General features: G+C 38.1%; 1 protein-coding gene across 2 annotated transcripts in view; it reads right to left on the reverse strand.

Annotated features, from left to right (window-relative positions):
- DNAH12 (dynein axonemal heavy chain 12) overlaps positions 1-13,628 on the reverse strand; it is a 217,434-nt gene that overhangs the window by 84,321 nt on the left and 119,485 nt on the right. For both annotated transcript variants that reach the window (XM_049640747.1, XM_049640745.1), the window contains 2 exons: positions 7,972-8,166; positions 1,047-1,180 (listed from right to left, as the gene is read on the reverse strand). In XM_049640747.1, the coding sequence (XP_049496704.1) occupies positions 1,047-1,180; positions 7,972-8,166 (329 nt within the window). The remainder of the gene's footprint in view (positions 1-1,046; positions 1,181-7,971; positions 8,167-13,628) is intronic.

Raw genomic sequence — 13,628 nt, forward strand, 5'->3', positions numbered from 1 at the left:
GCTGATTAGACTAGGGTTGGGCACTGGACACAAATGAGGCTTATCACATTTTGGGATAAATTTAGAACAGGGAGCTGGAAACAGCCAATCTGCCTGCCTGTTGGTGGAATTGCAAGAAGTAAACTTGAGAATCAAGAGGCAGACAATTTCCTCCACATGCAAGGAGATGTAGAAAACTCAGTCTGCCAAATACATATGATCTCATTTATATATTTATATGTGGAACCTAAAGAAGAAGGAGGAAGAAGGGGGGGAGGAGGAGGAGGAGGAGGAGGAGGAGGAGGAGGAGGAGGAGGAGAACTAGAACTCATAGACATGGAGAATAAACTAGTGGTTCCAGAGGCAGAGGGTAGGGGGTGGGGGAAATGGATGAATGTGGTCAAAAGATACAAACTTCCAATTACAAGGTTAATAAGTTCTGGGGATGTCATGTGCCCTATGGTAACTATGGTTAACAATACTGTATTATGTGTTTGAAACTTGCTAAGAGAGTAGATTTTAAAAGTTCTCATCACAAGAAAAAAATTGAGAAGAATGTTAACTAAACTTATTGTAGTAATAATTTCACATTATATACATATATCAAATCATTAGGCTGTACCTGTTAAATTTACATAATGTTATGTCAATAATGTCAATAAAACTGGAAAAAAGTCAAATAAATGCAAAAAAAAGAAAAAGAAGGAAAATACAGTCTACAAAGAGAAAGAATCAGAAAAGGGAGGCAAAATAGGATGAGAAACAGAGAAAAGATATTTCTGGGTTTAGGATGACTTTCTAACTCTTGTTTCCAGTATATCTGTGATCCAGCTGTATTCTTTTTCTTAAGCTTTGTGAGATACCCTTGTATCTTTATAATAAATTCTCCCCTTTTCCTTAAACCTAGATTAAGTAGTTTTCTATTCTATTGCAAGCTGATATCTTAATTAAATGATCAGAAATGTTTAGAAGACATAGAAATCCTATTGAAATTTTGAGCTTTTCACAGAGAGAGACATGTTAAAATATAAGGCATTATTGTCATTTTAAAATTTATTAATATTAACCTTTCTGAAAGATCCATAATGGTAGTGTGAAAGTGTTTGCAGATTGGAACTATCTCTCGTCTTTCAACCTCAGTAAGCTCCAACGTTTCTAAGAATTTCATAGCTACAAGTTCAAGGGCATCTTCAGGCCATGGCTAAAAATAAGAAAAAGAAAAACTTAAGACATTTAAGATGGGTAGTCCCACTCCAACTATGTAAGTGTCTTCCTGGATGAAAAGAATTTGGGGTTAAGAAAATTAAAACCTTAATTGGAAAAATAGAATTAGGTGGACTGAGGTCACAACTAAATCTATGAAAGAGTTTATAATTAAAGAGCAAATATAAAGGAAGCATCAATGGTATTTTACATAACAAGAATACATTACACTGCTTTCCTAACTCTTCCATTTGGACATCTAGTAGACATCCCAAAGTTAGCATGACAATGGCAGAGGCTGCTAGTTGCCCACCTAATACCTATCAGCTCTTTTTCCTAAGGACTCCAATTTTATTCTAGATGGCAATAGGCCCAGCTAAAAGACCACATTGCCTAGATTCCCCTGCAATTCAGAGTAGATTAAGGCATATAAGCAGTTGTTGGGTGGGAACCTCAGGAAAGGCTCTTTAAAGGGTTAGAGCTGGTATGTATCCCTTTTTAAAAAGGTTTTTATTTAAATTCCAATTAGTTAATGTACAGTGTAACATTAGCTTCAGGCGTACAATGTAGTGATTTAACACTTCCATACAACACCCAGTGCTCATCACAAGTGCACCCCTTAATCCCCATTGCCTATTTCACCCATTCCCCCCCCCCACCTCCCCTCTAATAACCATGTTTGTTCCCTATAATTAAGAGTCTGTTTCTTGGTTTGTCTCTTTTTTTCCCCTGTGCTCATTTGTTTCTTAAATTTCATATGAATGAAATTTTATGGTATTTGTTTTTCTCTTATTTCACTTAGCATAATACTCTCCAGCTCCATCCGTGTCATTGCAAATGGCAGATGTCATCCTTTTTGATGGCTGAGTAATATTCCATTGTGTATATGTACCACAGCTTCTTTATCCAATCATCAGTCAATGGACACTTGGGCTGCTTCCATGCTTTGACTATTGTAGATAATGCTGCTATAAACATTGGGGTGCATGCACCCCTTCAAATCAGTATTTTTGTATCCTTTGGGAAAATACCTAGTAAGTACAATTACTGGATTATAGGGTAGTTCTATTTCTAACTTTTTGAGGAACCTCCATACTGTTTTCCAGAGTGGCTGCACTTGTTTGCATTCCCACCAACAGTGTAAGAGAGTTCCCCTTTATCCCCATCCTCACTAACATCTGTTGTTTCCTGTGTTGTTCATTTTAGCCTTTCTGACAGGTGTAAAGTGTGTCGGTTTTGCCCTAACCTTCTATTATTCTATTTCTTTCCTGGGACACAGATGTGGAAGTTGGAGCTCCAGCAGCCACCTTAGACCATAAGATGAATTTGAGGGTAGAAACCACATGTTAAGGATAGTAAAGAAGAAAGAACCTTAGATTCTGATGACTTTGTCAAGCCATAAAAGCCCAGTCTTCTTACCTTCAGATTTTTTTCTATGAGAGAGAAAAACTTCATACGTTTAGTTTGGGTTTCTGTTATTAGCAGTCCATCATAATTCCTGTTATGACTTCCAGAGCTGAACTTTTGATTTTCTTCCCCCCAAATCTGCTTCTTCTCCAGACTTCCCGGTCTCAGTGAAAGGATTCCTCTGCTTTTCCTGGAACATGCCACCTGTGTTCCTGCGTCTGGGCCTTGGGTTTTGCTATTCCCTCTGACTAGAACCCTCCTCACCTAGACCTTGATGTGGTTCTCTGTCATATCTCTGCAGAAAGGCCAACTTATTAGGAAGGTCTTCCCAGAGCACTCATTGTAAAACACCACTCCTTTCCTCATTTCTCTCTTCCTGGTCCTGAGTTTTCTTCTTAGCACTTAAAAGTACACAACATAAATTTTTTTGTCCATTTGTTCATTGTCTGTTTCCCCTGACCACTAAAATGTAAAATCCATGAAAGGACTTTTTCTCCCTGCCATTATCTTCAGTACCTAAGACAGCACCTGTCAATAATGATTCCAAATATTATTCGATGAAATAATTTATGCTAAATGAGCAATTAATTTTTACTTGCTCATTAGAGTATTTTCCAAATTTCATTTAGATTCAACAAGATGCTTGTAATTATTTTCCTTTGTGTCAGACAATATTCATTTTAAGGTCAATTTTTCTCAGTGTCTGGCCCTCCATTCTAGTGAAATTCAAACTTTTTTGACCTAGTACACCATTAGTAAAAAAAGTTTTAAACACACACTGCCAGTATATGCAAGTTTACTAACAGATTGTATTCATGTTATACTAACAAATTTTTCAAAGAGGCTTCTAAAGATTATAGAGATCAGTGAATTTTTGTAAAATGCCAGAGTAAGTGAATGTCATAGGAGTCATACATCACTGAAAACATTACAAAGGTTTATCTTTGTGTTCTGGGTGCTTTTTTTTTAAATTATCCTGCTAATCATGAAAGTTTAATAACTATCTGTACTAGTTAGAATATTTATGGCCACAGTGACAGAAACCAGTCTTACTGTGTCTTCAAAGGGAATGTATCATTGTATATAATAAGAAGTCTAGAAGTAGAGTACTTCCAGAGCTGCTTAATTTAGAAGCTCAGTCATATCAAGGATCCAGTTCTTTCCAGCCTTTTGCTCTACCATTGTCCATGCACTTTGTTTTATGCTTGGGCTTGCCCCATCTTGGTGGCAAGAGGACTGTTGCAGCTATGGACATTACATCCTCAAACAACAAGTTTGAGAGATAGAAAAGGCCCTTTTCCTACCATGTAACACTTCTTATAGTGAAGAGTTATACTTTTCTTACGCTAATCCCCAAAGCTTCCCAACAGACTTGAATTCAGGATCCATTGGGAAGGAGTAGGTCAGGAATAGGCTCATGTATAAACCAATCAACAGTAGGAGGCATGAGAGCACCAAAAATGACTTGGACGAGCCAGAAATCAATCCCTGTGATACATGACTACATGGAGGGTGATTTTCCAGACAAAATCAGAATTCTATAGACAAGGATAGAGTGGGTAGAAAATGGCTACTGACAGGAAAACATCATGAGCTAATATTGCAAGGTATGATACGCCCTGGGGATAAGATTTGTTGTTTAAACAGTCAGTATAAATCCATATTTTAAACAGCCTTTTTAAATTTGTTCTAACCAATATCTTGTCAGATCTTGTTAAGTAGTCACTGCTTTTGCCTCAAGATGTGGCTGACACAGAACTCAAGCTAGCTCACGCTGGTTTATGCCATTTTCTTAAATCCATTTAGATCTTCATTATATTACATCTTCAATTTTCAGTTTATCACAGGGATCCCTCAGGGCACCTTACATACTATCTATGACATATGGTCATCTGACATACAAACTGAGTAGGAGTAGACTGTTAATCCATATAAAATATTTCATACAAAAATGAATGAATATTCCAGTAATTCCTTCCCTTATCATCTGAATTTCTTTGGTACCCCTGGTAAGTACACACGCTACTTTGAGACTAAAGATCTAGCCAGGGCTCCTGGGTGCCTCAGTTGGTTAAGCGTCTGCCTCTTGATTTTTGGCTCAGGCCATGATCTCATGCTTTGTGAGTTCAAGCCTCTGTTTGGGATTCTCTCTCCCCTTCTCTCTCTGTTCCTTCCCCCCATTTGTGTGCTCTCTCTCAAAAAAAAAAAAAAAAAAAGATCTAGCCAAAAATTCAATGCTGTCCTGAGCTATGGGACACATAGTGGTTTATACTCACTTCCTGAACTTCACAGACCCCGGCCCCAGACAATGCCATTAGCATCATTGTGACACAGATCCTCTATCCCCCACTGTTTCACTGCAAAACCTTTATTCCTCTGTTATCCACCTAAATTCCCTTATCTATTTGCAACTCCCAGCTCCCTCTTTTAAAAAAATTTTCTCAACAGCTATGAATCGCTTATAATAGAATACAAAGTCTATGGTTATGACAAAGATATTCAGAAGTAGCCAACTATCCTTATAAGATTTCACAAAAGAAAAATTTATGGTTGGACAGAGTTGGGTTGGTTTTTGGTTGCTTAATGGATATAATATTAAGATACAGTTTACATAAATCAAAATTGTTTCACACAACTTTTATTATTGTGTAAACACTAAAATATCCACTAGCTGAACATATGTACAGTCCTCAAAAGGGAAAAACTAGTTGGGGTGCCTGGGTGGCTCAGTCGGTTAAGCATCCAGCTTTGGCTCAGGTCATGAATGATCTCCTGGACTGGGGTTCAAGCCCCGCATTGGGCTCTGTGCTGATAGCTCAGAGCCTGGAGACTGCTTTGGATTCTGTGTCTTTCTCTCGTTCTGCCCCTCCCCCACTTGTGCTCTGTCTCTCAAAACTGAATAAACATTAAAAAATATATTTAAAAAAAAATTTTTTTTTAACATTTATTTATTTTTGAGACATATAGAGACAGAGCATGAGCAGGTGAGGGTCAGAGAGAGAGGGAGACACAGAATCCGAAACAGGCTCCAGGCTCTGAGCTGTCAACCCAGAGCCCGATGTGGGGCTCGAACTCACGGACCGTGAGATCATGACCTGAGCCGAAGTTGGACGCCCAACCGACTGAGCCACCCAGGCGCCCACAAAAAATATTTTAAAAAACAAGGCAGAACTAGTTTTGCAACTGATAAATAGGTAAAAGAGAATAAAACAAATTAGCACCAGAAATTTATTTTTAATTATTTTAATGTTTATTTTTGAGAGAGAGACAGAGACAGAGCACATATGGGGGAGGGGCAGAGAGAGGGAGACACAATCTGAGTCAGGCTCCGGGCTCTGAGCTGTCAGCACAGAGCCCAACACAGGGCTGGAACCCACAGGCCCTGAGATCATGACCTGAGCCGAAGTTGGACACTCAACCAACTGAACCACCCACATGCCCAAAGAAACTTTAACTTTTTTAATGTTTTATTTATTTTTAAGACATAGAGCCAGAGCATGAGTGGGGAGGGGCAGAGAGAGAGGAAGACACAGAATCTGAAGCAGGCTCCAGGCTCTGAACTGTCAGCACAGAGCCCAACGCAGAGCTTGAACTCATAAACTATGAGATCATGACCTGAGCCAAAGTTGGACGCTTAACCAACTGAGCAACTCAGGCGCCCCCAAAGAAATTTATTTTTAAAAGAAATTATCCAGGATACCTGGTGGCTCAGTTGGTTGAGTGTCCAACTTCAGCTCAGGTCATGATATTGCAGTTGATGAGTTCAAGCCCCACGTCGGGCTCTGTGCTGACAGCTCAGAGCCTGGAGCCTGCTTCATATTCTGTGCCTCCCTCTCTTTCTGTCCCTCCCCTGCTCATGCTCTGTCTCAAAAATAAATATAAACATTTAAAATTAATTAATTAATTAATTAATTAAAATAAATTATCCAGGGTCAATCTACAGTCCACATTCTTTTGGGCATAAAACAATTAAATAGAAGATACCATGAGCTACTATTATTTTTTTTAACATAATTTATTATCAAGCTGGTTTCCATACAACACCCGGTGCATGAGCTACTATTCTCAAGAGCATAAGTACTTTATGGTCTTACACAGGCAGTGACAACCTGCCTTAAGGTTAAGTGAAGTGGCAGCCTTCATCATTTGCTGCTGGCTTGACTGAAATGGCCACTCAGTTGGTCTTCCTGTATCTTGTTTTGCCCTATTCCAAACCATCCCATATAGCCTCCAAGTATTTGGATTTTCTTCCTCTAAATATGTTAGCTGAATATATGTTAATGCCCCCATAATGTCTTTGGTGCAAAACCAAATTCCTAGGCACATTCACAAATTCCATATGACTTGGCACCAACTCAAAGCTCCAGCTTAACTCCTGCTATCCTCAGTGCCAGTCACCTGTACCAAACTATATGCATTTGCCCAAATGAGACATGCCCGCCTCACTGTTCTACCTTTGCACTTACTACACCCTTGTGATGGTTAGTTTTAAGTGTCAATTTTACTATGGGCCACCAGGTGCCCAGATATCTGGTCAAACATTACACTGGATATTTCTATGAAGTGTGCTTTAGGATGAGTTTAATATTCAAATTAATAGACTAAGTAAAGCAGACTACCCTCCCTCATGTGAATGGATCTCATGTAATCAATTGAAGGTCTGAAGATAATAAAAATACTGAACATTCCTACACCCCCCAGAATAAGGGGAACTCCTTCTGCCCGACTGCCTTCAGTTTTTTCCTGCCTTTGGACTCCAATGGAAACATTGGCTCTTCCTGGGTCTCAAGCCTGCTGGCCTTCAGACTGGAACTTACACCATTAGTTCTCTTGGGTCTCCAGCTTGCTGGCTGCAGATGTTCAAACTTGTCAGCCTCCATAATCATGTGAGCCAGTTACTCATAATAAATACATGTATAGATAGATATAGATATCAATATCAACAGATATAGATCTACCTATATATCTTTTTAGACATATATACGTGTGTGTGTGTGTGTGTGTGTGTGTGTGTGTGTGTGTAATACATTCTTTTGGTTACTAATACACTCCTCCTCTATGTATTTCATTTTCATAGTTTAGGGATTCACCGTCTTAATAAGTACATCTTTTCCATACCAAGGTTATAGCTCTTTTATATGATTGTGATGACTCCTTTACCAACTGCCTTTTCTATCTTCCAGTCTAGAATGTGAGCTCCTTGTGGGGATCATGTAGACTTATCAGTCCCTGGCACCGAGCACTATGCCTGTCATTAGAGCAAGCAATCAAGAAACAAACATGTGCTGAATGTGTATCAATAGAGGTTGAGTAAGATTTCAGAAAAATTCTAAAAGATTTAGTTGCCCATTCCCCCCACCCCTCTGCCCCCAAATTACAAACCTGAAACCAGTCAATGGTACAGCAATTGATGAGGGATGGGAACTGTCTCAAGCGATTCCGAAAAGTATCTCCAATGGGGCTAAAGGCCACTACAACATGAAGATTATCTTTGCAGCGATTCACAAAGAATGCAAACAGGGCCAAGGGACTGAGTTCATAGTGTTTACTGCCAGCCTGAGCTACAGGACGAACACCCTAGGGAAATAAAAACCTTGTAAACAAAACCAGACAATCTGATAATGAGATTAATAACTACCGGAATGTTAAGAATTTTTATTATTCCCCTTGTAAATATCTTTAAATTTTTTATATCAATAAAGTGACTTTGATATAGTTTGTACTTCTTCCAACTCCACAATTCTATAATTTGAAAATAAATATCTGTCAAGAATTTAACTTATAAAGGTACTCACAAAAAGTTCACCATGATATATGTATAGGACTATAATTCAACATTGCTTCTAAGAGGAAAAACCTAAACAACTGAAGTGTCCAGTTAAAAACATTATAAAGCATTCATAGGTTGTAAATTTTATACAACTGTTAAATGAAGTGCATTGATGAATGTGCTATGGCAAGATCAGCAAGATAAAATAAGTGAAAAGAAAATAAGTTATGCAACAGTGTGTAATGTGATCTTTGTTAAAAGAATACATAGGTGCATGTGTGAGTACATACACACCTGTTTATGAAAGTAATCACAGAAACTATTAACAATAGTTACTTTTGGTGAGATGGACTTAAGGGGGAGTATGAGAAGAAAACTTTCATTTTTTGTTTTGGACTTTTTTTTGGTTTGTATCATTCTTTTTTTTCATTCTGGACATTTTTATGCTATTTGAACTCTAACTTTATTCTTACAACATTGTTATATTTAAAAAATGTTAACAGGGTTGTCTGATAATGAGATTATGGGGGACTTTTAACTTTCTTTATCTCTACACGACGTTGGGCATCATGGTTCCAAAACCAAACTTCTTGAATTCAGGTCACAGCCTGCAGTTTATTACCTATGTGCCCTTCGGGAAGGTTATTTAGCCTCTCTGTAACCTAATTTCCTCATCTGTAAAATGGGCAAAAGAGTACCTATATCAGAGGGTTGTTGAAGGATCAATTGAGTTATTACACATGAACACATGCAATAGTTCTTGCTGCATAGTTAAGTGGCTGTTAGCTTTTACTTCATATCCTGCCTTTCTCCTTGTTCAGAGCACAAAAAAATTTCATAGTCAATAAATTATCTTATAAATAGATTTAAAAAATGTTTTGATAGCAGATATAAGGAATGGTCACAATGATCATATAAGTTCTGTTGCTACTGCAAGGAATTGATTTCTCAAAGAATTCTCTATTGTAGATATGTTCTGCTTTATGGGATATCTATCTTCATGGAAAATTATAAATTGACTCTGTATATACATTATGAGAGTAATTCTCAAATTATGATTATTATGATCAGTGTTAGTCTACGAAATTATGTTCAGGTGGTCTACCTGCATTAAGTCTGAGTTCATACTCGAGATGCAAATAGAGAAAGGTAATATATGGTTGTAACTGCAGAACAAAAGTTTGTGAAAAGAGCTAGGATGGTAATTTAAGTATGGGGGTTATTTACATAGAAATAATGGTTAATGCTTCTAGGTAGCATTAACCTACCTGCTTCTAGGTAGGTAAGCTGTCTGTAGGAGAATAGTCCCCCCCCCACCCCCCCCCCCCCGCCCCACACACATATATTTTGTGAACAGGACTGATTCAGGGGTGTAAGAAAATGAGCAGCTACTGAAAAAATTAGATAAATGGAGTAAAATTTCACAACAGTCAAGGGAAAGTAGAATTGAAACATATGTTCACACAAAAACCTGCACACAAAGGTTTATAGCAGCTTCATTTGTAATTGCCCAAACTTGGAAGCAACCAAGATGTCCTCCAATAGGTAAACGGATAAATAAACTGTGATACTTTCAATCAATGGAATACCATTCAGTGATAAAAAAATAAATGAGCTATCAAGCCATAAAAAGATATGGAAGAACCTTAAATGCAGACTGTTAACTGAAAGAAGCCAATCTAAAAAAGCTACATACTGTATGATTCCAACTATGTAACATTCTGGAAAAGCTAAAATTATGGAGACCATAAAAAAGAGCAGAGGTTGGTAGGGGTCCAGGGGAGGAAGAGAGACATAAATAGGTGGAACTCATTGCATTTTTATGTCAGGGAACCTATTCTGTATGACACTTAATGGTGAATACACATCAAGATTCATTTGTCAAAACCCATAGAATGTACAACACAAAGAGTGAACCTCAGTGTAAGCTAAAGAATAGATCTCACGGTTTGTGAGATCAAGCCCTGTGTCAGGCTCTATCAGAACATGGAGACTGCTTGGGAGACTCTCTCTCTCCCTCTCTCTCTGCCCAACCCCTACGTGTGCTCTCTCTAAGTATATAAAAATAAAAACTTAAGAGAATAATGAATTACATCAAATATGAATGAGAATTGTAAAAAGGAAATGAGAAAATATCACTAAATGTGGCAAATAAGAAGTCCCTGTTTTGGGGCATCTGGTGACAGAGTCCATTAAGAGTCTGAATCTTGATCTCGGCTCAGGTCATAATCTCACTGTTCATGAGTTCAAACCCCACACTGGGCTCTGTGCTGATGGCACGGAGCCTATTTGGGATCCTGTCTCTCCTTCTCTCTGCCCCTCCCCTGCTTGTGCTTGCTCTCTCTCTCAAAATAAACAAACTTAAAAAAAATTTTTTTTAAGAAGTCACTGTTTTATTCAGGAAGACACTGAAATAATTTAATTCTGCAAGGAAGGCAAATAGAACAGTGGAAAAAATAGTCTGGAAAGGAGGTCTGAGGCTGGAACTCTATTGCTGAAGTCAGAGACATGTGCTGAGTACTATAAAAGGTATTCTCTAAGAGGATCAAGTCCAAGCCATACAGGCCAGTTATCAGAAGTGAGGTTTAAACTAAAATCTTTGTCAGAGGGATAAAGTAAGCAGAGCCTAAGACGTAGTCTTCAAAGGGGGGTGTACAGGATAGTACAGAGTATAGAAAGAAATTATAGAACTTCTTTCATATTACCTTTTCAACTTAATTTTTCTAATAAGTTTATTTATTTTGAGAGTGTGTGTGTGTGTGTGTGTTCATGTGCATGCACACATGCGCTCAAGTGAGTGGGAGAGGGGCAGAGAGAGAGGGAGAGAGAGAGTCCCAAGCAGGCTCCACACTGTCAGTGCAGACCCCAACATGGGGCTCAAACTCATGAACCATGAGGTCATGAACTGAGCCAAAACCAAGAGTCAGACACTTAACTGACTGAACCACCCAGGTGCCCCTTACCTTTTCTATTTTAAAAGGTCAGCATAAAGCAAAGAGAAACAGGGATGTATTTCAGTACTCTTGAATTCTAACTATGGCTACTTCTTTGTGGATGAATTGATATGATGTTCCTAGACTTGGAATGTGAAGGAAAGAAGTTCTTAAGGTCACTGCTGGATCATACCACAAAAAAACACTGAAGCAGCAATTCTTATTAAAATAACACCAGCATTCTTCACAGAGCTAGAACAAACAATCCTAAAATTTGTATGGAACCTGAAAAGACCCCAAATACCCAAAGCAATCCTGAAAAAGAAAACCAAAGCAGGAGGCATCACAATTCTGGACTTCAAGCTGTATTACAAAGCTGTAATCATCAAGACAGTATGGTTTTGCCACAAGAACAGACACTCATCAATGGAACTGAATAGAGAACCCAGAAATGGACCCACAAAAGTATGGGCAACTAATCTTTGACAACGCAGGAAAGAATATCCAATGGAAAAAAGATAGCCTCTCCAGTAAATGGTGCTGGGAAAACTGGACAGCAACATGCAGAAGAATGAACCTGGACCACTTTCTTACACCATACACAAAAATAAACTCAAAATGGATGAAAGACCTAAATGTAAGACAGGAAGCATCAAAATCTTAGAGGAGAAAACAGGCAGAAACCTCTTTGACCTTGGCCACAGGAACTTTTTACTCAACATGTCTCTGGAGGCAAGGGAAACAAAAGCAAAAATGAACTATTGGGACCTCATCAAGATAAAAAGCTTCTGCACAGTGAAGGAAATAATTATCAAAACTAAAAGGCAACCAACAGAATGGGAGAAGATATTTGCAAATAACAATATCAGATAAAGGGTTAATATCCAAAATCTATAAAGAACTTCTCAAACTTATCACCCCAAAAGCAAATAATCCAGTGAAGAAATGGGCAAAAGACATGAATAGACACTTTTCCAAAGAAGACATCCAGATGGCTAATAGACACAAGAAAAGATGCTCAAGATCACTCATCATCAGGGAAATACAAATCAAAACCACAATGAGATACCACCTCACACCTGTCATAATGGCTAAAATTAACAAACTCAGGCAACAACAGATGTTGGCAAGGATGCGGAGAAAGAGGAACACTTTTGCACTGCTGGTCAGGGAATGCAAACTGGTGCAGCCACTCTGGAAAACAATATGGAGGTTCCTCAAAAAATTAAAAATAGAACTACTGTATGACCCAGAAATTGCACTACTAGGTACTTATCCAAGGGATACAGATATGCTGTTTCAAAGGGGCACATGCACCTCAATGTTTATAGTAGCACTATCAACAATAGCCCAAGTATGGAAAGAGCCCAAATGTCCATCGACTTATGAATGGATAAAGAAGATGTGGTACACACACACACACACACACACACACACACACACACACTGGAATATTACTCAGCAATCAAAAAGAATGAAATCTTGCCATTTGTAACAATGTAGATGGAACTAGAGTGTATTATGCTAAGTGTAATTAGTCAGCCAGAGAAAGACAAATATCATATGACTTCACTCATATGTGGAATTTAAGATACAAAACAGATGAACATAAGGGAAAGGAAGCAAAAATAATATAAAAACAGAGAGGGAGACAAATCCTAAGAGACTCTTAAATAAGAGAACAAACTGAGGGTTGCTGGTGGGTGCTGGGTGAGGGAAAGGGCTAAAGGAGTAAGGGCATTAAGGAGGACACTTGTTGGGATTAGCACTGGGTGTTATATGTAAGTGATGAATCACTAAAATCTATTCCTGAAATTATTATCACACTATATGTTAAATAATTTGGATTTAAATTTCAAAAAATATTAAACCAATCTTGAAAAAATAAAGGTTTCTCATTTTTGTTTATCTTTTCAAAAAAATTAAAGGTTTATCAATTTTATTTATCTTTTCAAACAAAATACTGAAGCAATGGAAAAGTTTTGTAGCAACATGACAAGATGAAAAAATAAATAGCTAAAGTGAACAGGAAAGTTTAGCAAAGCTTAGGAATACCCACTCCCCAGGGGTGGCTATTTCTTGGATGAGAGTAAAGGGATGAATTTATCCTATGAATTAGGAAAGTCACTATTTTTTTCATCAGTCTTGGCCACATCCTTGACATTACCCAGATGAAAGAGAGAACTTGGGATCTTTTCTTTACTCCTTTTCTCCTTCCCCACCCCAGGGCACAGACTGGTAAGATACCATTTACTGAGGGTTTTCTAAGTACCTAATGCTCCATAAATGCTTCATTTCATTTGACTTTCAGACCTCACAACAACCCTATGTAGGAG

This window comes from Panthera uncia, chromosome A2 (assembly GCF_023721935.1).
Source record: "Panthera uncia isolate 11264 chromosome A2, Puncia_PCG_1.0, whole genome shotgun sequence".
Lineage (NCBI taxonomy): Eukaryota > Metazoa > Chordata > Mammalia > Carnivora > Felidae > Panthera > Panthera uncia.